This window comes from Myotis nattereri (genome assembly GCF_964212035.1).
Source record: "Myotis nattereri genome assembly, chromosome: 8".
NCBI classification, from domain to species: Eukaryota; Metazoa; Chordata; class Mammalia; order Chiroptera; family Vespertilionidae; genus Myotis; species Myotis nattereri.
Window position 1 is genome coordinate 92,474,283 of NC_138083.1, and position 27,655 is coordinate 92,501,937.

General features: G+C 50.0%; 1 protein-coding gene across 1 annotated transcript in view; it reads left to right on the forward strand.

Moving 5' to 3' along the window:
• The window catches only part of CHST9 (carbohydrate sulfotransferase 9), a 134,353-nt gene that overhangs the window by 94,579 nt on the left and 12,119 nt on the right, over positions 1 to 27,655 (forward strand). The window contains exon 4 of the mRNA XM_081096679.1: positions 12,644 to 12,681. Within this exon, the coding sequence (XP_080952805.1) occupies positions 12,644 to 12,681 (38 nt within the window). The remainder of the gene's footprint in view (positions 1 to 12,643; positions 12,682 to 27,655) is intronic.

Here is a 27,655-nt window from a genome sequence, read left to right on the forward strand (position 1 = left end):
GGGACAGGAAGAGGGAGAGCTCTGAGGAAGGGAGGCCCAGCAAGGCTGGGAAGAACCTGACCCCAAGTGACCCAGAAGAGGCCGGGGCAGCTGGGGTTTGTGAACAAGGAGCAGGGTGTCCAAGGATGAGGTGAGGAAGCCAGAGGTCATCGTGGGGCCGTGGGAAGAAACTGGCTTTCATTCTCAGTGACTCTCCGCATTTGAAACTAAACCTGCGTTTATGACACACACACCTGAAAGTGTATCTGAAATCAGAGCCAAGGCCAGGACGTGTCCCATCAGCCTGTGTGAGTGCCACTGGCTCCCACCGGCTCGCTGCGGCAGCCAGCTCACCCTTCAAGACTTCTTTCTTCTCTGGCCAGCATGGCTCAGCAGTTCCACATCGACCTATGAACCAGGAGGTCACAGTTCAATTCCCGGCCAGGGCACATGCCCAGGTTGCGGGCCACCGCGGCTGGGCATGCAGGAGTCTATGTTCATGACTAGTTGAACGTAGAGAAGCCTGTGTCCCTTATTTTGGCCACAAATGCGTAGGTTGTACAATCAGTTCCCTGGCCCTTTTTATGTTGTGATGAGGAAAAGAAATAAAATGAGTCATAAGAGAGGCTACATTTACACTTGAAGGTGCATAAACATCTGACCACTACGTGGTACACCTGAAACTAATATTATCTGTCAACTGTGATTGATAACAAATTTTAATTAAAGAAATAAAAATGTCCTAGGGATACGTGAAAACAGGTGGCCCCATGTAGTGCACTTCCTATGGGCCAGGTACCGTGCTAATCAGGATGCACGCATGTCCCTTGGCCTCCTGAAGGCCTCACAGGGAGGGATTATTCTGATAACCCGCGTTTTCAAAGAAGAAGTCAAGGCTGGGAGGCGCTGAGTAAGTGGTCGAGGTCACACAGCCTGGAACTAGGAGAGTTGGCACTGGAACCCCTGTCCGTCCGACACCCGGGCCCTGCCCCTGATCACCACGGCCTCGTGCTGCAGGATGGTCTGAAGTCTGCAGCTGAAGAGACACGTGGGGAGCTGTTCCACTTAATTTTTCATGCTTTCTGGAAGCACAAGCTGGACTCTGCGCCGGCGCCCTCGTGTCTGTGAAGGTTTTCCACTTGAACAGCTGGGGGAGCTTGTAGGCAGTTCATCGTCTCTCTCTCTGCTTCTTACAAACAGACCGAGGGCTCAGCAGGGAGCACCAGCCTCAGCTTCTCTGACTCACCCATTGCTGAGTTCTAGAAGCTCTGAGAGATGCCGGCTGAGCGGAGGGGGTGGGTCCGGAGGAGGAGAGCTGGCCTCGCTCCGCGCCTGTGGGGTCCCTGGAAGGGGCAGGGGCGGGGTCATTTAAGGAACGCGCTGGCAACATGGGATTTTCTCACGCACATGCGGGAGGTGCTGGGGCAGCAGAAGGCGCCCTGTGTGCAGGGCAGACAGGCTGGGGGTGGGGTCTGCCCTGCGAGGGAGGGGTTTGGGCCGTTTGTCACTGTGTCCTCAGTGCAGTGTCTGGTGCTTAGCATGCCCTCTGTGTGCTGGGTCATTGGATGGGCAAGTTAAATGGCTATGAAAGCCCGGCTGGCATGGCTCCGGGGTTGAAGGTGGACCTATGAGCCAGGAAGTCATGGTTCAATTCCTGGTCAGGGCACAGGCCCAGCTTGCGGGCTTGCTCCCCAGAGTGGGGCGTGCAGGAGGCAGCCGATCCGTGATTCTCTCGTGTTTCTGTCTCTCTCTCCTTCTCTCTTCCTCTCTTTGAATTCAATAAAGACATTTTTAAGTAGCTGGGAGAGCCTCCATTTCTTCATCTAAGTCATGAGTGTGTCTCAGAAACATCCGCCTGAGAGTTCAAAACAAGCAGAAAAGCTTGATCATTGTGGGATCAGGTGTGCTTCTCAGGCTCCCTCCATCTCCGGAAGGACTTCTAGAAGTCTCCAGAATTTGTCCTCCCTGACTCTCAGCACAGTACCGCCTACCCCTGCCCCCTGCCACCTGCCAGTCGGCTCGCTGGTGTACCAGGCACCTGTGCAGGCATTTGCTGCAGCGGCCTTCACCCCAGCACCCAGGTGTTGGCCACCACCGCCCGCCCCCCACCCCCAGGGCTGCTGCTGTCCCCAGGCCAAAGCCCACATGTATGAGTGCATGTCCCCGAGGAAACCGAGGCCACACTCAGGCTGAAGTAAGTGGAAGGCTCTTTAGAAAGTCCTGCTTCCAAAATGTGGGGGCAGGAGGAGGAGTCGGGCCACGGGAGGTACTGTTCCCCAGGGTAGTCCCTGGAGACGGGACCACCGGGCTGCAGAGACGGGGCAGCTGGGAAAGGGAACATTCTGGAGGGGCAAGTCTTCCTTTAAATGCTTCCTCCTCTGCCAGTCTTCCCTGACACCAGGCCGCCCGGCCTCCTCCCTCGCTGTGCTGACTGCACGCTGCCTCCCTCCTAACAGCCCCGAGGCCGGGGTTGTTCTGTGTGTCTGTCCGCCACACTGTGAGGGGGGACTGGCACACCCTTCCGTCTCTGCATCCCTGTGTCCAGCCCAAGGCCAGCGCCAGGCAGACCTTCAGAGGTGTGTCTTAAACGGCTGGACCACTGGGTGAGCGCAAGGGCGCCTGTCCTGAGGTGCAGAGAAGAAAAGCCATTTTCAGCGCCTCCGCCGAGCCTTCTCGTCCAAAACAGAAATACCTTTCTCTTCAGATCGATGCAGTGCATGTGTCTAATAAAAAGGCTTTTAAAACACAGATGCGTCTAAATTGAAAGTGAATATTGCTCCTCTCCCACGGGGCCCTGCGTACAACGAGGGTTCAAGGGCATCGCCTCTGACCTCTTTATTGCTCTATAAATACACGTTCTTTTTAAAGCAGGTTCGTTGTACGCACTGTTCTGAGAACACAACGAAGGCGTTGTTTAGATGGTGATACACGCATTGCCCTTGTTATTTTAATAGCTAGAGTCGTGCCTGTCTGAGCATGACAGTGAGAAAGCAGGGACCAGGAGGGGGTGGTGGCAGCTCAAAATTTAGGACACAGCTCGCCACCTCCCAGCTCTGTAACTGCCCTATAGTCACAGCCATCTTCCCTCTGCAGGCCCAGCCTCCACCTTCCCTCCGCAGGCCAAGCCTCCTCCTTCCCTCTGCAGGCCCAGCCTCCTCCTTCCCTCTGTAGGCCCAGCCTCCACCTTCCCTCTGCAGGCCCAGCCTCACCTTCCCTCTGCAGGCCCGGCCTCCTCCTTCCCTCTGCAGGCCCGGCCTCCTCCTTCCCTCTGCAGGCCCAGCCTCACCTTCCCTCTGCAGGCCTGGCCTCCTCCTTCCCTCTGCAGGCCCAGCCTCCTCCTTCCCTCTGCAGGCCCAGCCTCACCTTCCCTCTGCAGGCCCGGCCTCCTCCTTCCCTCTGCAGGCCCAGCCTCACCTTCCCTCTGCAGGCCCGGCCTCCTCCTTCCCTCTGCAGGCCCGGCCTCCTCCTTCCCTCTGCAGGCCCAGCCTCACCTTCCCTCTGCAGGCCTGGCCTCCTCCTTCCCTCTGCAGGCCCAGCCTCCTCCTTCCCTCTGCAGGCCCAGCCTCACCTTCCCTCTGCAGGCCCGGCCTCCTCCTTCCCTCTGCAGGCCCAGCCTCACCTTCCCTCTGCAGGCCCGGCCTCCTCCTTCCCTCTGCAAGACCACACTTCGTCATCTGCACAACGGGGACACCAGGAGCCCCATCTCAGCAAGGGGTGCTAGGAGATGAGATGAGCAGTGCCCTGAGGGCCAGCATGCACCACGGTGCTATGAGTGCTCACTAACACTGGCCTCCCAATCCTTAGGTCCTCCCTCCATTGCCTAAAGTTATAACTAAGTAAACGCAAATGACAAATTAGGGAAAATAGTCACAAAATTAAAGACCGGCGAAAATTAGTATTAATAAGAGAAAGAGAAATGCCCTGTTAGAAAGGAAGCCAGGGAGATGAATGGGAGAAGAAATATCAGTGCCCAGTAAACACATTGAATGTCCATCCTCTCTAATAAAAGCATGAAAGACAAAGCGATGGGTTGCATAAACTGCATGGTTCCTAAAATACTGCCACCAATTTTTTATTAATTTCGAGTGGATGGAGTGCTGGGAACCGGCTCATAGGTGTACTCAGCATGAGTACTGCCACCTCGTCGAACTCCGCAACCCCTCGCTCCCAGGACCCTGTGCTGCGGAGGGGCCTGGGTGTGCTCAGAGGTGTGCTCACAGGGACACTCCTCACAGGGCTGCCCAGGAGAAGGTCTCGTGATGGCAGCAAAGGTTATTAATAGCATATTATTTAAGTGAACAAAAAACCTGTGAAACTTGTATTGTCTTTGAAAAAGTAAAACCGAAATACCTGGAAGGGTGTCACCAAGGTTACCAGGGCTTATCTACAGGTCATTACAGTTGACTTCTTTCATCTGGATTTTATAAATTTATAGTTTTTCGTATTTTAGACGTGACCAAACTTGGCTTAAGAGAGAGTGACGGAGTGGGCAAGACTGCGAGGAGAGAGATTAGCAGCTTCGGTTCTTATTCGCACAGATCGCGTGGGTGGGCTTGGTGTAAGGCGAGGACGGATGTGAGCGCTCCCCTCCCCGAGGCACTGGCAGGATTGGCATCATCCGCCTAAACCCCCCCGGGCTGTGCTCTCTGTCCGCCAGGGAAAGAAGAGGAAGGGCGGATTTTAAGGTAGAAAACCATGTAACGATCCATTTGCAAAACAGTTTGGGCTTCTGGGTTTCAGTTCCTGCCGGGAGCCGGTCCATCCTTGCTGTTTCAAGGGACCTGGCATATATGGCATACTGTTCTTTATATGTTTGCTCACCTTCTTGGCACTATGTGTTTTAACCAAGGTCACCTCTCTGAGAAAGGTTGTTTCCCCAGGTAGGGATTTTCCCCTGAAGTTAGGGAGGGAATAAAACCCCTTAACTGAGTGCCAGGCAGGTAATTAATCACTTTAACTATGAACAATCATGCTTAAGCTACATAATCTTTACTCCCTGGAATGGAGCTAAGAAACTCCCTAACCTTTGGAGTAGAGATTGATAGGATTGAATCAACTGGTATAAATACAGATGTAACAAGACAACAGGACACACAGAACCTACACACAGAACCTACACACAGAACCTACACACAGAACCTAGAGACAGAAGAACTTCGCTGGAGAGAACATGGCAAAAGATCCTGGACAGAACCTGGCTACAGAACTTGGCTGGAGAAACTAGACAGAACCTGGCTGAAGAACCTAGAGACAGAACCTGGCCACAGAACCTGGATAGAACATGGCAAGAGAACCTGACTAAAACCTGGTGACTGAACCTGGCTGGAGAACCTGGACAGAACCTGGCTGGAGAACCTAGCAAGGGAACATGGCTACAGAACCTGGCTGGAGAACCTGGAGAACCTGGCTGGAGAACCTGCAGAACCTGGCAATAGAACCAGGCAAGAGAACCCGACTAAAACCTGGTGACTGAACCTGGCTGGAGAACCTGGACAGAACCTGGCTGGAGAACCTAGCAAGGGAACATGGCTACAGAACCTGGCTGGAGAACCTGGAGAACCTGGCTGGAGAACCTGCAGAACCTGGCAATAGAACCAGGCAAGAGAACCCAACCATGCTGATCAACTGAACACTGCCTCTGTGTCATTCCTTCTTTGCCGACTCCGTCCACACCTTTGGGGACCCCTGGACCTGCTGGGGCTGGACCCCAACAAGTTCCTTGTTTAAATGATTCCTTTCCTAGAAGCCACCGGATTTGATCAGAGGTATCCGTTTTCCAAGTGGAGGCGGTTGGGGTGGGGGGGTGGGGGGGGAACAAAGGAAAATTATTGTCACCAAATGAAAAAGAAGAATCAAGGCATTTCCCTGCTAAGTAAAAAAATAAAATAAAAAATACGCTGAGCTTCAAACTCCAAAAACCTTGTTCTCACAAAAGCAAGCAGCTAGAAAGCAACTGTGATTTGGACGACTAGGGAAGGGTTTCCCTCTCATCTTAATGATGTGAGGTAAATAGCTGGTTTAAAAGGAATTTGCTGTGGTGCTTCCATAGGTCTTGTTCAACTTTGTTATTGCTACCCTGTCCTAGGTGTTAAAAAAACAAACAAAACAAAAAAACACAACAATTCCCACCACAGATTGATTTTGTGACACTCCTTATGGGGTCCTACTCCCAGCCCCGACAGGGAGCAGCAGTTAAAATATACTTAGGACCTCTTAAGTGTACAGCAAGCAAGCAAGGGGCAGGCGTCCTCCAAATGCCAAAGTATATGCACAAGAGTACGGGGGATGGAATAAAAGCATCAAAATCAGGAGTCTACCCGGTTGGTTTGTTCAGGAGAACATCTGGGATATTGATCCCGGGAATGGCACTGCATGGGGCCAGATGCTGCTGGCCTCCAATGCCGGGACCACAGGCCCGCCCCTACCCCCTCCCACCTCCCCACCCCACCCCACCCAGCCACAGGGAGGCCCACTGATCACACCCAGAACCTTCCAGAAAGGCACGGCCTTCACTCTTTCTCTCCACACTTGTAATCTACACTCTCCAAACAAACTCCCCGGAGGCCTGTTTCCGTCATGGACAAAGAGCTGGGAGGCTGGCTAACAATGACAGCCCATTAACCATCCTGGCAGCTACTTCTAGCCGTGAGTGGGTGAGCGTGGATGTGGGGGAAAGCGGTCATTGAAAAAACACCCATAGTGCAGTCTGTGTCGCCCTAGTTCCCAAAACGCTTCCTGAGACTAACCAGCTGTCCCCACTCAGTGTGGCTTAAAAAAATTTTTTTAAAAATAAAATAAATCTTGCTTGAAATTGAAAGGAAACACAGCAGCCCATTTCAAAAGACTCCATTTGATTTAAAAAAGAAAGCTCATATTTCTCATCACTTCCAAAGCCGAGGGCGGGGAGGGGATGGAGGAGGGAGGGGACTCCCGCTCACTTTTAATAGCAATGTGGCTCCTACTAAAGACGACTTCCTGAGGTTCAGGGTGGACCCTGATTGACGTGTCCCCGACTATTTCCTGTTTCCCTGACCAGGTACGAAGGCGTTGAGCCATCACTAAGGATGATTAGAAGCTGCAGTGCTTGGGATCTGCAAATTTAATGAGGAATTGATAAAATCAGTCGTTTTTAGACATATCCTGGGTATAAAACAAAGGAAATAAATGTAACGCTAAAATGTTAGGTGTGTTGAAGAAAAATAATTGTTCTGACACTGACGGTGGCGAGGAAGACTTCATTGAGGACTGTAGCCACGGGGTGCGTCACAGAAGGGAGAGCTTGGCTCACCGCTGAGTACAGCAGGGGAATGGGCCTCACAGCCAGGAGCAACGCGTGGGGGCCAGTGGAGGGCAGTTCCTGAGGGCAGACATTCGAGGCAGGGGGTTCTTCCTGAACTGACCCAACAGGATCCTGGCTAAGGGCAGGCCACGAACTTAACATCAAAGGCGGGGGTGAGAGACCAGGTCGGAGGTCAGGGGCGATCACCCACCCAGTGTGGGGAGACTCTCCTTAACTTACTCAGCAGGATTCTGGCTGAGTCGGGGCAGGAAGGCAGCAGGCAGGGCAGGTCCACATCAGGGCCTCCTGGAGAAGGCGGAGGAGGCTGGCTAGAGTTGGATCAGTGAGAGCCTTCCTCAGGGGCCGGTCCTAATTCACCCTAAGAAGTGTCAGGAGGTCACCCTCAAAGGGAGCAGGCCATGTGCCCCCTCTCTTCCCAACGTGTGTTTTGCATGAGGACCCGAACTGGTTCCCCAGAGGGAGGCTGACCCTTGGGGCTCCTGGGAAGTCCTGCCCCGCAGGCGGGCGGCGCCGCTGGCCGTTCTGAAGGCGAGTGCTCGGGCTTCTGCTCTGGAGTTGTGTGAGCTCTTTCTTTATTTGGGGTATTAACCCCTTATCGGGTATATGGTTTGCAGCCCTGTCTCCCATTTCATAGGCTGCCTTTTCATTTCGTCGGTGGTTTCCTTTGCTGAGCAGCAACTATTTTAGTTTGATGTCGTCCCGGTTGTTCATTTTTGCTTTTGTTGCCTCTGCTTTAGAGTCAGAGCTAAATAAATAAATAAATAAATCTTCACCAAGACCTATGCCACGGACTTCACTGCTTATGTTTTCATTCCCACTGTCTCAAGAGTTAAGTACCTTTTGGCCTAACTGACTCTAACATTTACCCATAAGTTCCTTGCAGCTGCGATTCCGTGTTGTTCCATGTTTCGTGTGCTCATCACATTTCCTCTGTACTCTGTCCCTCCAGAGCACCTCGCATATCGCACAGAACAGCCAGGTGTTGAAATAGCAGTCGATCAAAAGGGTGAGTTTCACTAAAGTCACAGCATATCCAGGTTGGGGACAATCTGAAAATCCTTCAGCCTGAAGACAGCTGTGGAGACCTCGTCCATTCCTTTTTACTTAGCCGATATCCTTGAGTGGTTCAAATTACATGTTTAAGCTCACGAACTCTGAAAATTTAGTTGAATACCCCAAATGAAATTCTGAATTAAATTCTATTTGACTCCAGATTGTTAACTCAAACTCAACTTATTTACTAGTAACTGTGATTGAGCCACAACTAGCCACCTCAGATGCTTTCTAGAATGAGCTAAGAAATAATGATCAATTTAACTTTTCAGCGTATAACCACCAAAATTTATATAGGTACTGTTCTGCCTGTCTTTTGCACAGGTGCGTGTGTATCCACACATACATGCATGCTCACAACACACAACCCACACACAATCACACTCAGTGCACTTGAGCGACAGTTGTCTTTAAAAAATGAGTAACTGCAGCTCCCGAGGAAAATGGTGCAGAATGAAGTCATCATTGTGGCGGCAGTGATCACTGCTATTACCCTATTGTCAGTGTTGAAAGTGCGGATTTGGCACCTGACCTTTCTCTGCAGTAGAGTTATAAATAGTGACTACCAGTTATGTATATAAATTGATTTCAGAGAGGAAGAGAGAGAATAAAACATCAATGATGGGAGAGAATCATTGCTTGGCTGCCTCCTGCACCCCCCACACTGGGGAGCGAGCCTGCAACCCGGGCATGTGCCCTGACCTGGAATTGAACCGTGACCTCCTGGTGCATAGGCCAATGCTCAGCCACCTAGCCACACTGGCCGGGCTACTATGACTACCAATTTTTAAAATATGGGAGTAGCTTATCTATGACACCTGTTCCGGGTCGCTCTCCGCGGGGTTAAAAAGCAGTCGGGAGCACCCTGTGGGTTACACTGGCAGGTAGCATGTCTGCTCTATACATACTAGTACATGTTCTCATTCGCCGCCTGTCATAGAACGAGACGGACTCCAAGCAGCAGTTTACGTCAAACTCATTTTCTGGACAAAGGGACTGAGGCCTGAGGAGAATGGGGCCGGCACAGACAGGGACCCTGCGCTCCCGTGGTCCATGTGCCCCTGGCTCCTGCGCTCTCTCCTCCTCCTCCTCAGTGTGGCGGCCTCTTGCCTCCGTGGCACTAAGTTGGTTGGAGGAGGCATCGGGTTTGATGGATACGGCAATTTGCATCTCAAGGCAGCTCCCCCCAAATGCACTGCAGGGAGAGGCTACTCCCTCACAAGCCAGTCCCCTGCGGCTGACTCCAGCAGCTCATTGATGTCACTTCCTTCCTCAGTCAGCAAGTCAGTTTTCTTTAATTCTCAGGACCAGCTGTCCGTGCTGTCAACAGAAAGTTATTAAAATTCCTTTAAAGTGAGCAAAAATAGCCTCGCAGCAAATGCACTTGGAAACAGGAAGGAATCAGTATGCAAAGTCCACAAACCTCTGAGCGAAATAGCGTTGATCCAACCAGAGATTTCAAACCTCGTCTAGGCGAGATGCTGGAGAAAATAATTAGCAGACGCTAAGCCGCAGACTCCTTAATCTTTTATTAGCCGTAGCTTCATCCGCTAACTGCCGTTCCTCCTTTTCACGGGCGATTGGAATAAATGTGGGGATGGCTTAGGTTTTCAGTGGGTTTCCCTCCTTTTTCTGGCAGCGGCCAGGGAACATGTACCTCTGCACCGGGCTAGGACTCCCCATGCGCAAGCGGGAAAAGGGTCATTAGCAGCAACCATCATGACAGGGCCACAAGCAACTCTATGATGATATGTTTTAATTTATGAATGTTCAGAGCTCAAGGGAGGAGATGATGTTTCTCACGTTTAAATCGCTGTAACTCAGCAATGGTCTGCCTGGCTCCGCGGCCCCCTGATTCTCAACCAGTGCCCTGGCCTCAGTAATGAGGGGGTGGGGAGCCTGTCCCTTCTCCGTCAGCCCCTGCCCACCCTCACTCCCCCAGCACGGCTCCGACCCTGTCCCTGAGTTGTATGCGACCTGGTACCTAAGTCCCTCCAAACACAGTTATCGTCCCTGCCACTTCCATCCCCAGCAGCCACCTGCCTCTTCTTTATGTGGTCAGATGCCATGAATCCTGGATGACCTCTGACCTTTTACCAAAAAACCTGTACCCAGCTTGTCCTGTGGTCCCAAGTCCCAGCCCCGGTTTGCTCCCTGGGCCCCTGCTTGGAGCTGGCGTGCTCAGGTTAAGCCTGCCCTGTGCTGCCCAGCCGGCCACCACCCCCACCCTAATTGCACATACCGTGTAATGCAATGAAAAAGAACCCTATAGGGCCCTTGCTGTGTGGGTCAGCGGTTAGAGCATCGGCCCTCACATCAAAGGGTCTTGGGTTCGATTCTCGGTCAAGGGCATGTACCTGGGTTGTGGGTTCCCTCCCTGGCCCCAGTCGGGGCTCATGTGGGAGGCAACCAATTGATGTATCTCACATCGATGTTCTGTCTCTCTCTCTTTCCCTCTCCTCCTTCCTCCCTCCTCTCCACTCTTGTCTAAATAAAAAAAATCAATGGGAAAGTATCCTCGGATGAGGACTAACCAAAAAAAGGAAGAAGAAGAAGCCTGTATGTATGCTGTAGCTATGCTAAGAAACTTTGTTTTAGTAAATAGTTGTTTAAAGAAAGAAAATAGTGGAAATTTGGATAAATTCCTACTAGAAGGACAATTAGAACATTGCTGATCTTCGGGAAAAGTGTAAAACATGATGTGACGGGTTCTCTGGCATTAACTCTCGGTCCTGCACTTCAGTTCCCGCAGCTTTGAGCACTGTTTGTGTTCCGCACACAGGCCTGGTTCCTACAGATGTTGGATATAACTGGGGGGAAGAAAGCCCTCGGGCACAGTCCCTGTCGCCAGGATGCTTTAAGATCAGCTGGGGACGAATGCAAGAAGGGCTGCTCGCACCAAGAGGGCATTTGGTGAGAGGCAGAAGCCATCAGGAGCCAGCCAGGCCCAATGAGGCCCTGTAATCACTTTCAGCCCACGAACCCCTCCTTGTGCTGGGAGCCGGAGCCAGAGCCGCTGGCTTAGCCTGTGTGGTGGGCGGGAGGCGGGCGGGGCTATAAAGGGCACTGTGGGGGGTGCTGTGATGGACAAGCTCCCAGCCTGGCCTGGCCAGGGTCATATCCAGGCAGCGACCCTGTGCTTTCAATCACTCAGACCGCACCCCTGGGGCAGGGGGTGGGGGGGTGCGGTGTCAGGGGCACACAGACAGGACCTGTCTGTATTATTTCTTACGCCTGCATGTGACTGCACCATCATCTTCACTAAAGTTTTTAAAGGACAAGTTTAAAGTGTATCTCAGCCCGGCTGGTGTGGCTCAGTGGTGGAGTGTCGACCCATGAACCAAGAGGTCACTGGTTCGATTCCTGGGCCGGGCACAGGCCGGGTTTGTGGGCTCGACCCCCAGTAGGGGCCATGCGGGAGGCAGCCGATAGAGGTTTCTCTCTCATTATTGATGTTTCCATCTCTCTCTCCCTCTCCCTTCCTCTCTCGCTAAAATCAATAAAATAATAAAGTTTTTTTAAAAAAGTGTATCTCGCACCAAGATGCTCACAAGCAAGAAATAGCTGCAGTGCCCCAAGATGGCTTCTTCCCTCTCCTGCCCGTGGCTGGCTGCTCATCTGCGATTTCTAGGGTTTCTTTTCCTCTCATTTAAGACATACGTGGCATCGGTCGCCTTTAGCCTATTTTCACAGGGACTGGGGCCTTAGAGTCTTGTCATTTAGGCCCCTTTGGGACATCGGCATGTTCCTCTGTCCTGGCCGGGACTCCATGTGCAGAGCTGCTGGCCGGGACTTTAGTGGGTCGCCAGCGATACTGCGGCACAACGCGTAGCAGCATCTGTGCCATCGTCGCCGGCAGCACAGCAGCTTTGAAAAGGAGCGCGTCTGCCACCTGCCCCTTAAGTCCCCCGTCTGGCCCTCGGGTCGCTGAGCGCCCGTGTCACACCTGAGAGGGTGGTCACTGTTTGGGGACCGGGGACTGGGCCCTGTCGGATTGTTCCTTGGTCCTCTTCATCTCCTCGCCGTCCCTCCGCCAGCGCGCGGTGCGTTCCTGTGGCGTCGCCCTCCCCGCTCCCGGCCGCCCTCTGCGATCTTACAGCTCAGCCTAACGCGGGGGCTTTCGTTTCACCTTTGTTTCGCTTTTCTCCCCGTTCCAACCGTGGGAGCCGTGGCACATGCTCCCAACAGGACACCAGTCCTTGCTCAGGGCCCAGGCTGCTGCTGGAGGTTGGGCGAGAACAGAGCAAACCCAGGGCTGCCTGTTAGGCACGTGGGCGCCTCATGGTGACTTTCTGTTTCCTTCTCTTTCAGTGACTGGAGGGGACGTCCGGGAGCACATCACCGAGCAGGTACTCCTCCCTCCTCCTCACCTGCCATGTACGGTTTTGCTTTACATGTTAATGACGAAGCCCTTGTAAGTACTTTAAAATACCAAAGGCGTTGCTGGGTGTTGGGAGTGAGCAGCATGTGTGTTGTGGCCCGAGGACATGTGCAGTGGGTGCAATTGGCCCTCTGGGCTGCCGTGCTCCCCTCGCCTCTCACCGCCTCACTCCCCTCCACGCGTCTCCCCAGGAGGGGCCCGGGGCACAGGGCCTCAGCCTGCTGCTGTGCCACCCGGGCACGTCCTGGCCCGGGCATGGCTACCAGCCGCTGCAATAGATACTTTTATCTGCTTCTCTCCTCACCGAGGTGGCGCTCTGTGATCTTCCCAGGTTTCCATTCCCGCCAGCTGAGCGCTGAGCCCCCCCCCCCCCCCCCCGGGTGGAAAGGTACCGGCTGACTCGGTGCTGGGCTCTGATCGCTGCCCAAGGTGGCCCCTGTCCTCCTGTGCGCGTCCCTGTTTTCTCAGCCAGGCTTTTTACTAATTTCTGTGTTACATTTCCTGGAAGAAGAGGTCCCTGTGTATGACCATGGAAGGGGCTTGAGACACGCAGCTGCATGTGTACACCAGATGCTGCCCTGCCCGCCCCCGCCTCTTCCCGGCCAGCCCAGCGCAGTCCCTGCCCATGCCGCCTGAGCCGTAGCCTGGGGGCAGGCCGGGGCCTGGGCAGACGTGCTCAGGGGTCACTCACAGCCTCAAATCTCCGGGCCTGTGGATGCTGCTCCCTCTGGCCTCACCTATCACCCACTCTTGACGAGGATACGTCTACCCTCTCACCAGGCAAGGCACATTGTGCACAGTCTCCCCCTCAGGGGCTTCAAAATGAGCCCTATCCGTGTCCCCACCGCCATTGCACCAGCTTAGTTCTGCTTTAACTGAGCTGCGCCAGGCGCCCTGAACGCATGGAGCTTTAAACACTGTCGGCTCATTTGGCTCAGGTACTGCAGGCTCAGGAGGCGCAGCTGTGTGCTTAGGGTATCAGTTTGCCTTTGAATATAAAGGTAGATGTTGACCCGAAGTTGCAGCCAACTTCATACTTGGAAATGCCATCGTTGTGCAATGACAAATCCGTTAGCGAGTTCAGAAAGTCCATCTGCCTTTGAGCTTCGTCTCTTTAGCATTGCATTTCCAAATATTTGTATGTACTCAAGTGGCTGGTCAGGCTGAACAACAGTGAAGTTTATTGCTACCATTTTTGTTTATTTAAGTCCTTATAAAGAGAAGTCCTTAAGACTTCTTTCATTCCTTTGTTAACTGAATTTCTTGGGGTGACATTGGTCAAGAGGATTATATAGGGTTCAGGTGTCCAATTCTGTAACGCGTCATCTGTACACTGGACTGTGTGTCCACCGCCCCAAGTCAACGCTCCTTCCATCACCATTTACCCCCCCGCCCTTTACCCTCTTGTGCCTCCCTCCACCCCCTTTTCTCGCTGGTAATCACCGTGCTGTTGTCCTTGCCTAAGAGTTCTTTTTTGTTTACTTAAACCTTTCACCTTTTCCACCTGGTCCCCAAGCCCTCCTCCCCTTGGATCGCTGTCAGTCAGTTCTCTGTATCTAAGAATCTGTTTCTATTGTGTTTTTAGTTTATTTTATTCATTAGATTCCACATACAGGTGAAATTATATGGTCCTTGTCTTTCTCTGGTGGGCTTATTTCACTTAACATAATGCTCTCCAGGTCCCTCCATGCTGTCATGAAGGGTAAGATTTCCTTATTTTTTACAACTGCATAGTATTCCATGGTGTAGATGTGCCACGGATTTTTTATCCACTTGTCTGAGGGACACTTGGGCTGCTTCCCAATCTTGGCGATTGTAAATAATGATGATATCCTTTAAAATTAGTGTTTTGGGTTTCTTCAGGTAGATTCCCAGAAGAGGGATCACTGGTCAAATGGGAGTTCCATGTTTAATTTTTTGAGGAAACGCCATACTATTCTCCACAGTGGCTGCACCAGTCTGCATTCCCACCAGCAGTGCATGAGGGTTCCCTTTTCTCCACATCCTCACCAGCACTTGTCATTTGATTTGTTGATGGTAGCCATCCTGACAGGTGTGAGGTGGTTTTAATTTGCATCTCTCTGATGATTAGTGACGTGGAGCACCTTTTCATCTGTCGATTGGCCATCTGTATGTCCTCTGTGAAGAAGTGTCTATTCAAGTCCTTTGCCCAGTTATTAATTGGATTATTTGGTTTTTTGGTGTTGAGTTTTATAGGGTCTTTCAAATTTGCAGTATTAACCTCTTACCAGATGTATCATTGACAAACATGTTCTCCCATTCAGCGGGTTATCTTTTCATTTTATTGATGGTTTACTTTGCTGTGTAAAAACATTTTATTTTGACGTAGTCCCATTTGTTTATTTGTTGTTGTTATTTCCCTTGCCCAGGAGGTATATCCCACAGAAAGAGTGCTGCAAGAAACGCCTTTGTTTTCTCCCAGGGTTTTTATGGTTTCAAGTCTAACATTTAAGTCTTTAATGCATTTTGCGTTTATTCTTGTGTGTGGTCGAAGAAGGTGGTCTAGTTTCATTTTCTTTTTCTGCACGTATCTTTCCATTTTTCCCAACACCATTTATTGAATAAACTGTCTTTACCCCTTGTATGTTTTTGCTCCCTCTGTCAAATACTAATTGCCTATAAATGTGTGGGTTTATTTCTGTACTCTATTCTGTTCCATTGATTTATGTCTGTTTAAATGCCAGTACCAGGATGTTTTGATTACTATAGACTTGTATTATAGTTTGATATGAGGTAGCATGATTCCTCTAACTTTAGTCCTTCTTTTTTAAGATTGCTGTGGCTATTTGGGGTCTTTTGTGGTTCCATGTAAATTTTTGGAATACTTGTTCTAGTTTTGTGAACGACACCATTGGTATCTTGGTAGGAATTGCGTTGAATCTATAGATTGCTTTGGGTAATATGGACATTTTAAAGATGTTAATTCTTCTTACCCATGAGCATGGTATATGCTTCCACTGATTTGTATCTTTTTCAATTTCTTTCATTAGTGTCTTATAATTATTCGAGTACAGGTCTTTTATACCCTTGGTTAAATTTATTTCTAGGTATGGCTTTATTTTGTAAGCACTTCTAAATGGGATTGTTTTCTTAGTTTCCCATTCTGGTAGTTCATTATTGGTATATAAAAATGCAAATAATGACAGTGTTACTTCTTCCTTTCCAATTTGGATGCCTTTTATTTCTTCTTGTCCGACCGCTGTGGCTAGGACTTCTAGTACTATATTGAATGAGAGTGGTGAAATCAGACATCCTGTCTTGATCCCGACCTTAAGGAAAATGCTTTTAGTGTTTGCCCATTGAGTATGATGTTGGCTGTGGGTTTGTCATATATGTATGGCCTTTATTAATTGAGGTATGTTCCCTCTATTCCCACCTTGCTGAGAGTGTTTATCATAAATGGTGCTAGGTTTGATCAAATGTCTCAGGGTATAGCAAGTCTAGCTGCCATCCACTGGGAGCTCACACACTTGTGGTGTGGTGGGGTCTCAGGGAGTCGTCAGGGCGAGGCCAGCAGAGTTTAGCAGCCCAAACAGGCCACGATTTGGCCACATGAAGGGAGGGCTCTGCACTGGCCTGGCATGCAAGGAAAAAATGTCCCCCATTCTAGAGCCACACAACTCAGTCTGTCCCATGTTCTTCCCAGAGTTTGATCTTAGCAAGGCAAGGCCCGGGGAGCTGGGAGGGTGGATCCCCTGTTGGGGGAGATGCCTGTCAGATTTGAGGGAAGGGTTGGGGCGTGACTCCCTCCCCAGAGCCACACAACTCAGTCTGCTTGGGATTCTGCCCAGACTTCAGCACGGAGGAGCTGCCAGGAGTGGAGAGGTGAGGGCCACTAGGAGCTTGGAGAGTGGGGATAGTTTGTCTCCCATGAGGAGGAGGTGCCAGTCAGGGTCACGGGTAAGTGGGGGAATGGCCCCTTCCCCAAAGCCACACAACTCAGGCACTGACACCCCCTGAGTCTGCCCAGACCTCTACTCCCTGGCCCAGGCAGCTGACTTTTCCGCAGGCCCTAGCTCTGCAGGGCGGGGCCACAGGGGGTCCAGAGGGCAGGGCTGTTGCATTTCCCAGGCCGATGCCATGTGGAGGGATGACTCCACCCAAGGAAGATGGCGTCCGCAGTGGACCTGTTTTCTGGTTTAAATATAGTTTTTATCGTTGAGAGTATTACAGATATCTCCCATCCTCTACCCCTTTCTCCCCTCCTCCCAGCCCTTACCCACCCCCCAGGTCTTCACCACCCTATTGCCCATGCCCATGGGCTCTGCCTGTAAGTATCTAAGCTCTTTGGTTTATCTCTTCTCATCCCCGCAACCCCACGAAAACCAAGGTATGTCAGTCTGCTCCATGCCTCCCTGCTTTGGGTTTTATTTTTTTGGTGGATTCATTTTGGTCTTTAGATTCCACAAATAAGTGGGATCACGTGATATTTGGCTTTCTCAGTTGGGCTTATTTCACTTAGCATAATATTTTCCATGGACCTGTTTTCTTAACAAGTTAAAGCCGTTGGTCAAGAAATATATTGAGGCCACTTCTTAGGGACTTATTTTCATTTCCTGTATTTGCCTTCTTTTTACATTTGGCTGAACTAGTGGACTGATAGACACTGAAGTGGAACACCAAATATTTACTCATCATCTTAAGCATTGATTTGATGCCAGATAGAATCAGAATGGCTTCTAGTCCTGATAAGAGAGTGAGATTCTTTAGACTTTAACCTAAGAGGAAAGGGTTTTACTAGTGTGTTAGTTACAACAGTCACTTTCAGAACCAGTAGCTGTGGCAGCCAATCAGCGTCTACCCCCTGGTGTTTCCCATTCAGCGGTGGAATTTCTAGTCTTTGTTCTTTCAAGGAGGGGGTACTGCTCACTCTCAGTGGTGCTCTGGCAACACAACTCCAAGAGCCATCTTATACCTTCAACTTACCTACATTTTGGCAAAGAGCCAAGCAAGGAAGTCACCGCCCCCTTCTTTAAATCATCTCCCACCAAAAGAATTTGGCTCCTAAGAAACATTTTTGAAAGCTCACTTTGGATAATCAATACAGCGCTCTTTATCAAATGGAATGTAAAATAGAGCACTGTTGTGCGTTAATCTTGTCCCTAAATCCTTCCCACTAGGCACAATAGACTGTGTAATTAAATTGAAATTGAAAATTGAGTGTCCCTCCCTCCCCCATCTGCATTAGCCAAGCTGGGAGGTGCAACCAGTGTGAGAAACCAGCTGGAGCGCTCCAGCCCACACCCCCACCCTCCGCCTCACCCCCGGCCCCCCGCCCATCCGCGGGCATGTCAGCCCCCAGAGACTTCACAGCACCTGAGCTCTGAGAGCGGCAACTGTTCTGAGTTCTCTGGAGGGAACACTGGACTCTCCTGTGGAACCGCTGGGGAATCAGGATGCTTTTTAAAGCAACTTGTTAACGCAGCTTTTTATGGGAAGAGGACAGAAACGAGCAGCGAACACTCGGCAGCGCCCGTAGTCCCAGAGTGGGGAGAGCGCGCAACCCGTTTCTTCCAGCTGCCTGCCTGGCAGTGCCAGCCTGCAAGCATGGCCCATCTGAAAGGTGTTCCTGGGGCGGGGAAGTCTCCTGGAGGGCTTGAGTCATTTCCCTCTGATGGGATAAAGAGAGTCACCTAAATACTACCAAAGGCACCTTCTAACCCAACTGAGCGCAAAACCTTTCCACGTCACTTTTGCAAACTGCTTCGTTACACAGTAGGAGTGGGGTGGGGCCAGGCCCGGGGATTAAAAAACATCAGAGCAAGAGGGGCTTTTAGTTCCAGAGGAACAGTCTGGGGTCCGTGCACACAGTGGGCCACCACTCGGCTGTGAAGGAGATCCACCCCCTGGTGGCAGCGTGGACGGCCCCAGAACAGCGGTCGCCAGCCGGTGGTCCATGCACAGCACCGGTGGTCCGTGAGGTCCGAAAGGCTGGCGACCGCTGCCCGAGAGGGCATGACGCGGAGTGAAATGAGCCAGTCCGAGAAAGACAGGACCATATGATTCACTTATATGTGGACCTTAATGAGCAAAATAAACTAACAAAACAGACAGACTCACGAATACAGAGAACAGACTGCCAGCTGTTGGGGGAGGAGAGTGAAAAGAGTGGAAAAATTAAGACCGTTTCCTCTGAAATGGAACAGAGCAGAGGCAGAGGGCATTCCCTGGTGAGGCACCCCCCCCCCCCCTCCCCTCTGCTCTGGAGGCGGGAGGAGTAGGTGAGTGTGGTTTCCAGCGATGTTTAGACCTGCATCCGAGTCAGGAGAGTGAGGGAGAGAACCTGCCCTCCCAGGGCCCTGAGCGCTTCCCGTCATCCCTGCCTGGATGCTGGATGGAGGCAGCCAGGCCTCTGCCAGGGGGCCCCCTGCCTGAGTCCATGTCGCTCAGCCTCCTCCTGAAGGCCCATGTGACCACTCAGGCTCCTCTCGGCAGGTGACCTGCAGGGAGAGTGGGGCCCCTTTAGCTCCGGGGCCGACAGCGGGCCTTGGGGACAGGCTGCAGACCCGGAGTGACACCAGGGCCAGGTCTCAGGGATCTCGGCCTTTAAAACTCTTAGTTAGTCAGACGGCACATGGGCCTCCATGCATTCTCCAGGCCTCACCGGGAGGGATGATCCTGTGCGGGCATCTGCAGCTTTAAAAACTCCATGTGTGATTCTAATAAAACACCCAGATTGAACCCACTTGTCTGTCATCGTTAAATACCCCAAACTTTAAACATGAAATCCGAGCCCTGTGATCTCATAATGTTCGGAGAGCAGGCCCCCTCCCTCCCCAGATTCACTTCCCACTTGGCTCCTTCCTGTAAAACTGCTGGGTCCCATATAACACTGTCCCACCAGCGTATTCACCCTTCTCTCATCGTGTACAACATACACTCATATTCCCAGACATAACCCAAATACCACCTTTTCCATGAAATTTTCCTCCTCCTATAACCAAGAATAATCTTTCCTTCTTCTGTGCTGATATAGTTTTTCTACCTCTTTGCTATAAATTTGCATTTTCTGCTCTATATTCTCATTTAGTTATATCCCTACTAGAGGCCCAGTGCACAAATTCATGCACCGGTGGGGTCCCTGAGCCTGGCCTGAGATCAGGGCCATTGGGGCCGTCTCGCCCAGTCTCGATCGGGGCCAATCAGGGCTGATCAGGGGCGGCTGGTGTGGGGGAGGATCACAGGAGGTTGGCCAGCCCGGGCTGTGGGAGGTTGGCTGTGGGAGCGCACTGACCACCATGAGGCAGCTCCTACGTTGAGCATCTGCTCCCTCGTGGTCAGTGAGCATCATAGTGACTGGTCAACTGGTTGTTCGGTTACCGGTCATAATGGTCACTTAGACTTTTATATTATATATATATATATATATATATATATATATATATATATATATATAGACTAGAGGCCTGGTGCACGAAATCCATGCACTCAGGGGGTTCCTCAGCCCAGCCTGTGCCCTCTTGCAGTCCCCATGGGGAGCAGGCCTAAGCCGGCAGTTGGACATCCTTAGCACTGCTGCAGAGGTGGGAGAGGCTCCTGCCATCACCACTGTACTTGCCAGCTCTGAGCCTGGCTTCTGGCTGAGCAGTGCTCCCCCTGTGGGAGCACACTGACCACCAGGGGGCAGCTCCTGCATTGAGCATCTGCCCCCTGGTGGTCAGTGTGCATTATAGCAACTGATTTTTCTGCCGTTCGGTCAATTTGCCTTTTATTATATAGGATGATATTGTAACTAGATAGGATTGTCCTAAAGGGAATGCTTGGTTCATTTCTGTGCCCACTGGGAACCCTTGCACATCATAAGCACTCAAGCAATTGCTGGTTGAGTGTAAATTCTTCAGCTCCCGGATTACTCCCTGGTGGCCCACGGGCTGGAAGGTGGGCAGGCCTCTCCCTGCCCCCTGGACTGCTCCAACCTGGTGCGTAGAAGGCAGGACCAGGTGTTGTCCTCTGCCCTGCAGGTCAGGAATTTAAACCAAAGCCAGAAGGAGCAAGCTAAGACCACACATCATCTCTGTGAATAAGTCACAGGGTCAGGGGATGAAGGCATCGGAGGGAGGGAGACCACACCTTTATCCCACCTTCGTTTCCACATTCCTATTACCCGTGCAGAGTTAAACCATTTGCTTAGGTCAAGACGTGGCCACCTGACTTTTGTCTCGAATGTGAGTGTGGCAATGCCGCTCACTGCTGCCTTTTCAGAGTAGCTTGAACTTGAGAACTTCTAAATTTAAAGTGGGATTGCATCACCTTGCCCTATTCTTATCAAAATGGCCTGCTTGCAGGAGGCAACTGTGACTTCCAGAGAGTTCCTCTCTGCAAGTTTAGTGTTCGAGCTAGTAACAGCCCACCTCTCTAATTCTCTTTAAGGATTAGAAGCTGTGCTTTAAACAAATCTATCCAGTGTATGAGTCTTCTTTTAAATGCTTGAAAGCAAGACCGAAAGGATCAAAAAGTGGTGACGCTGATGGTGATTAACAAGGGCGGTCTCTATTAAAGGTCAGATGGCTGCGTGTCTAGAAAGCACGTAGTTGTAAATGTCAAAGGCTCCCTTCCTTAATGGGAAGCCACGACAGCGAAAGTACTGTGGGAGGCTATCTGTGGAAGTAAACAGGAGGCCACGGTCTGTGGGAATAGATTGTCATGACAACAGGGGAGGAGAAGATGGCCCTCGGGTGTTTTAAATGCATGAACTCAAGAAGAAAATGATGGTTGGAATAAAGAAATTGTTTATTAGCAAAATGCAGGATCTATTAGCAAACACATTTGCAGATAATACTCACTCAGAATGCTCCTGGATAATTAGGACCCATAATTGTGCTGATCTCTCAGTGTCCTGTCACACTGATTTGTCACCACAGCCCCATGAGGACACACAGTGTCATCTCTTTATACAGGTGGGAATGCGCCCTTGAAAGGTTTAGTACAATTTTAGATCCTGCAGTGCTTAACACTAAATTAATAGCAATAATGCCTAGCATGTTGATTAAGTGCTTAATGAGCTTTCTGTGTGTAGGCAGTAGGCCAGGGGTGGGCAACCCCTGGCACGCGTGCAAACTTGGCACGCCAGTAACTTTTGCTGGTACACGAAACCCTCTCTTATAATCTCCCATTTACAATTTTTTTCTTAATACCGACTTTTTTATTTTTCAGATAAACTCAGTGTAGGTGCATCTTAGATAAATAAATAATTTTACATAACATGTATACATTAAAAAATGTATTTTTCATCATCATATACTGTGTTTTTGTTGCTCAAATGAATTTTATTATTTCTTCAAGGCTCTTCACATACGTACACCTTAAGAGATATCAAGTAGGCGTAACATGTTCTCAAAAAATTAGGGTTGGCACGCAGAAGAATTTTGAGTCAGAGATTTTGCTGGTTTGGGCAGGCACTCACAAAAAGTTTGCCCACCCCTGCACTAGGCTAAAATTGGCATAATACTATCTCATTTAAACCTCACAGCAGCCGCCTGGTGTGTTAGATACAACTCGAGCAGTCAGCGTTGGTGAGTTAAGTAGCTCGCCTAAGACCACACACCGGAATGACAGGGCCATCCAACTCCACGTGGAAGTGCCAGCCACTCTCCTCTGCGGCTTCCGGTGTCGTTATTCAGGGGCACACAGCCGGGGGGGCGGAGCCCAGGGGTGCCTCACCCGGAGACCCTTCCCCTTCACGACTGTGCTCTGCCTTGTTCTGGAAGTTCTACTAAGTCAAGGACCCTCCTGACGACACCCGAATCAGCACCCCCGCTGTTACCCCAACGCTGAGGCCACTGCTTATGAGACTCTAGGTACAGACATTTATGATGTGGTCGGTTTTGGTGTGGGGTTTTTTGTGGGGGTTTTTTCAAAGCGTTTGTGTAATCAAGATGAGCATATACTCACTCTGGGTTCCTGTTGAGCATTAAATTACTTTTTAAATTAAGTAAGTGGAAAATCAAGTGAATCTGGTCTAAGACAAAAACTATTTGTCACCTGAAAAGGGATTAAAAACTGGGGTGGAGGGGGTGATACATTGGGATAATCCACTGCCCACTGGCAAGTTTCCCCGGCGGAGCCAGGCGGAGCTAACAGGGACACAAGGCGAGAACTGAAGGAGAAACCTTTCTTCTCACCATCTGTAAATGTCCTCTCGCTCTTTTATCTTCCAGAAAAAGTACCTGCTCCTAAAACTCTTTTATAAATTCCTCACTCTTACAATAACAGTGTCCTTGTATATGTGCTCCTGTGAGAAAACATGGGATGCTGAGTCTCTGGGCTGAAATTTAGCTTCTACTAAAAAAATAAAAATAGTTAAGGAAGCATCGGGCAAGTGACTCTCCCCACCTAAGATGCATCCCCGCCCGGCCGGCAAAATCTGTCCCCCGGATGATCACTGGATGATCACTAGTCAGCCTGTGCCCCGCTTTCCCCTCCCTCCTCGGGGATTTCCTAATTGCATTCCTCCCCACGTGGTAGCATCTGTACCTGCAGGTGAGTCACTGAGTAAAATGAGCAAAACAGCACCAGCATGGGGGGTTTTCTCAGCACAGAGCAGCAAACCTCAGTGGCTAAGGAGGACCAGCTACCGGAGCACAGTGAGTGAGGCCCTTTAGCATTGTTGACTCAGATACCTCCTCCATGTCCCAAGGCTTTTTTTTTTTTTTTACATCTTGAACTAAAGTTATGATCAAAATGGGCCAAAGAGCCCATATGTGATCATGTTTGAATATACATCCTAAAATGCAGTGCTTTATTTATCACTCTTTTACCCGTGTTGTTCTTCCATCTCATGCAAACAGAATGAATAAAAAAACTCCAGGGAAAATTTGCATCTTTCAGCATCGTGTGGAAGAGGCACCCGAGTCGTCATCATTTTGAATAAAAGTTGTTGTTGACAGTTTAAAAAATTGTGTTTTAAGAAGCAGTGGCCAAGGGACTGGAAATATTTTTACCATATGTGCTTATAGTTACTTAGGTTAAGATGATTTGCGGGGTAATGGTGCTAAATAACTATTTCCTTTGTATTTACAAATCAAAGCACTTTTTATTTAAAATCTCATCGGTTTGAATTTTACTCTTGCCAGCACATTTCTAAAAGCCCAAAAGGAAAAAAGTAACAAGTGGTGGTTATCAATACTCGGGCCGTCGTGTAGGGCCCAGGCTGTGTACATGGCTCAACCCTCCCGGGGAGATGCCCGGCTTGCCTGATGCTGCGTCTAGACTGTGTGTGTGTCTGGTTTTGCTGAGGAAACGCTGCTTGGTCCTCATCAGAATCTCAGGCATGAAAGAAAGCATGCTAGACAGTTTCCCTGCCTCTCACTAGAGAAAGCGATCACAAGTCTCTTTATCTTATCTTTAAATTAAAACACTTTTATAAACTTACTTTTGTAAAGTAGCGGTTAACAGAGAACAAAGTTCTGCAAAGGAAAAGATGCATAAACAAGTAGTGCAAACTCAGAGTATGGATCCCAGTAAAAGCTATGTTGTCGTTAGTATCCTTAATGTGGAAAAAGTCATTATCCCCAGAAATACTGCATTACATTCTGTGGCCGATCATCAGACAAGGGTGGGATAAACAAGAGTCTACAGCGTGGCCTCACTGGTATGTGCCTTGCTCAAACTGTATGAAAAGGGAATATTTCCATCCTACCATTACTGGATAATTCAATTAGGCCCATGCTCTGTGGCTGTAAAAACAATGTAATTTACTATGTTGAATGATTAGCCAATCAGATTTCTCTCATTTTCTAAGGCAATGGATTGACTAAAATGTGACCATAAACAAAATAGACTTTATTAGGCATAATCGACTTTGTAAACAAATGAAATTAATTCTCTGCCTGACCTACAGCTTTGAAAATGAAAGACCAGAATTGAACACATGCTTCCCATTTTGGTTCTGTTACTAAGATGACACTTAATATAAAAGTTACAATTTAACTTCCCCTCAAGTATTCCATTCTCCAGACTAAATGACTCTTAAAAATATGTTCATCAGCAGATGGGAGCCACTTATGGCCTCATAAACACCAAAGCAAGTGAAATGATCTTGGCAAAATGGAAAGATGACAAGAGCCTCATCTGGCTGTTTCGGAGATGATGAATGCGTCGCGCATTGGTTCACTGGTGCCATGAATATTGACAGATCCGCACCCTTCTCCATCCGCGAGAAATACCAGAGCGACGAATGCCAGTGATGTATGTTTCCAATCCATCCATAAGCCATTTCCGCACATGCACTGTGCTTAGAGCTGTGCGGAGTGGGAGGGAGGGTGTGGAAGGCAAAGCCAGCCCAGAGCCTGTTCGGAGGGGTTTCTGTCCTGGAAAAGTAGGCTAGCGTACCTTAAACTGTGCAGACTGACAGACTGTTATGACGTGTTTAGTAACAACACGGTTTGGAGAAGTCAGCAGGCCATGAAGATGGCCATGTGAGGGTCACCGAGGACTTCAGACATCGGTTACTCAGATTTAATTCTGCAAGACATAGAATGTGGTAGCACCGAAAACTGGGAGTTGGGAAATGACCTCAGGAAAGTTAGCGTGGACTTTTCTTAAAGCCATATCCTGTATGTTGCTTTTTGTACTATTTCCACTGGTACCAGCCACCAGTCCTGCCCTAGACTACTCCAACTCCTACGCTGACTCTTATCAGCTCCCAGTGCACTCTCTGCTTGGCCATCCGGGTGAGCTTTACAAAATGTCAATCCCCGCATGTTGCCCCTGTAGGAAACCTCAGTGGCTTACATTGCGTCTCCGATAAAACCCAAAGTCCCTCCCAGGATCCCCACGATCTGGTGTTCCTACGAGAGATGGGCCTTCCCTTCTCTCTGAATTCCTCTTGTATCGCTGGGCCCTTCTCACTCATGCGACAATCACACTGGCCCTCCCTCTGTCCTTCCCTCGGACCAGGCTCGTTCCCGGGCAGGGGCCGTGGCACTCACTGTCCTGCCTGCAATGCTTGGCTTCCTTCTTGTCGTTCAGATCTCATCTCCACAGATGGGCCTTCCCTGGACCCCCGCTCTATCGCGTCCCTCAGTGGTAGTGTTTGCATCAGACTTTTCACCATCAAAACCTTTCTTGTTCATTCATTTGTTCACTTGGTCCTGATCTCCCTTCATCCACAAGAACGTAAGGACCATGAGAACAGGACTCTTATCAGAGTGGTGTGCCCCTCTAGCCCCAGCGCCATTCAACAGTGCACCATGAGATGTTCAGCAATTACTTCTCAAAGGAACGCATTGCTTCATTAATTCTGCTGGCGGGCTGTGCCAATAGGCTGGGCATGAAAAGGAGTGTCTAGTGATATATTTATTCACGGCAGGAATGGCCAGTTTGTGTGGATAGATGAAAGATGGAAGAGTCTGGTGTCTGTATATGGAAAATGAATGAACAATCCAAGACAAGGATTAACGCAAGATGCCTGGGCTGACTACAGAAAGGTGGTACTCTTGGCAGGAATATGAAAGTCGTGATTAAAAGCCTCACTTAGTGAGGATACACTACATGTTAGGCATTGTGTATTTCTTGCGTTTATTTTTCACGACTCCATTAGGTAGGCACCATTATCTCTATGTTACAGGTGGGAGGTTGAGTCAACTATCTCCAAGTGGTTTAGGGAGGTATTCTGTTCCAGTGAGTGACATTGATTATGTAGAAAAACGCTGATGTGAGGTCGCCTGGCAGCTCAATTGGACAGTGGTAAAAAGCTAAGTCTGGTCTTCAGAGTCACCTCCCTCCCATTTCACCAGTTGTTGGGCTGAATGTGGAATGTGTGTCTCACAGCCTCCCGTGGCACACGAGGGTTCTTCTGCAAATTAGTCTGAGCCCCTGTGGTCTGCCAATGTTGTTCTTCTCATTCGGAAACCACGCTGGTCTGGCCATGGGCTGGAGATACCTTGAAGAAGACAGTGAACAGAAAAGTGATTGGTGAAGGGAGGAGATGAGGTTAGTGGTGCAGAATGATACCAGTCACCTTGGAGACGACCGCCTGAAGGGTAAGATAGCCCCTAGAAACTAACCAAAATGCAGGACACAGAATTTTGCTTCCGTCTTTCTGGCCACCCATCTGATAAGTCGCTACCTAGAACACGGAAACCAGACTTTGCTAAGATTGAGTTCTGTACGAGGCCCCAGAGAGGCAATCCTGCTGATGAGTCTTGAAAGTTAGAAGATGCTGCGGCGACTCAGCACCCAGGTGTCTGCTTACTCATGACAGGAAATAGAAGTTCCTCCTCAGGGTATGAATCCCCAGGAAGATGGCATCTAGAGCTAGAGTCTCGGGGGTGAAAAGCCATGGGACCAGGTTTTCTAGCCACTGGGTTTTAATGAGGTTGAAAGATACCTTCGCTTTCCTCCATTCATCCCAGGCACACAACTCCCAAGGGCCCACATATTGCTATGTTTTTCCAGATTTTCAGACACTGAAATGCCCACGTAAAAAAGAAGTTTTCTTGAAAAGGCCAGCGTGGCTGAAGTCAAGACATCACCGCTCCATGGCCTCCACATCTGTCTACATGTGTTTCTGAGGGGCGTGCAGAGGCAGAAGAGAAACCAGGATGCCATGGCGCTAGGAGCTGTTGCCAGGTTGCATAGGAGCTGAGCACATGACCACCATCTCCATGTGCTTTATGCACGTAATGAGAGAACCAGAGCCCAGGAGGCGTTCGCTCACATCGTGGTTTTCTGAGAGAAGAGCCCAGCACCTCCTAGGCCGGGCTGAAGTGTTGGGCTTGTTCAGGAGAGCAAGCACCAGTTCTTGGCACCCACATTACAGAACTCAAACTGGGGAAGAGAAGTAACCGAAGGCTGGGTGTGCCCACTGCCCACCCCAACTCGAGCTGACTCGGGCACATCGGGCACCTTAGGGTGGCTCAGTAGTCACGTGGAGCTCATCAGAAGGAAACACTTCTAGTTACAGATGTGCCAGCACTGAG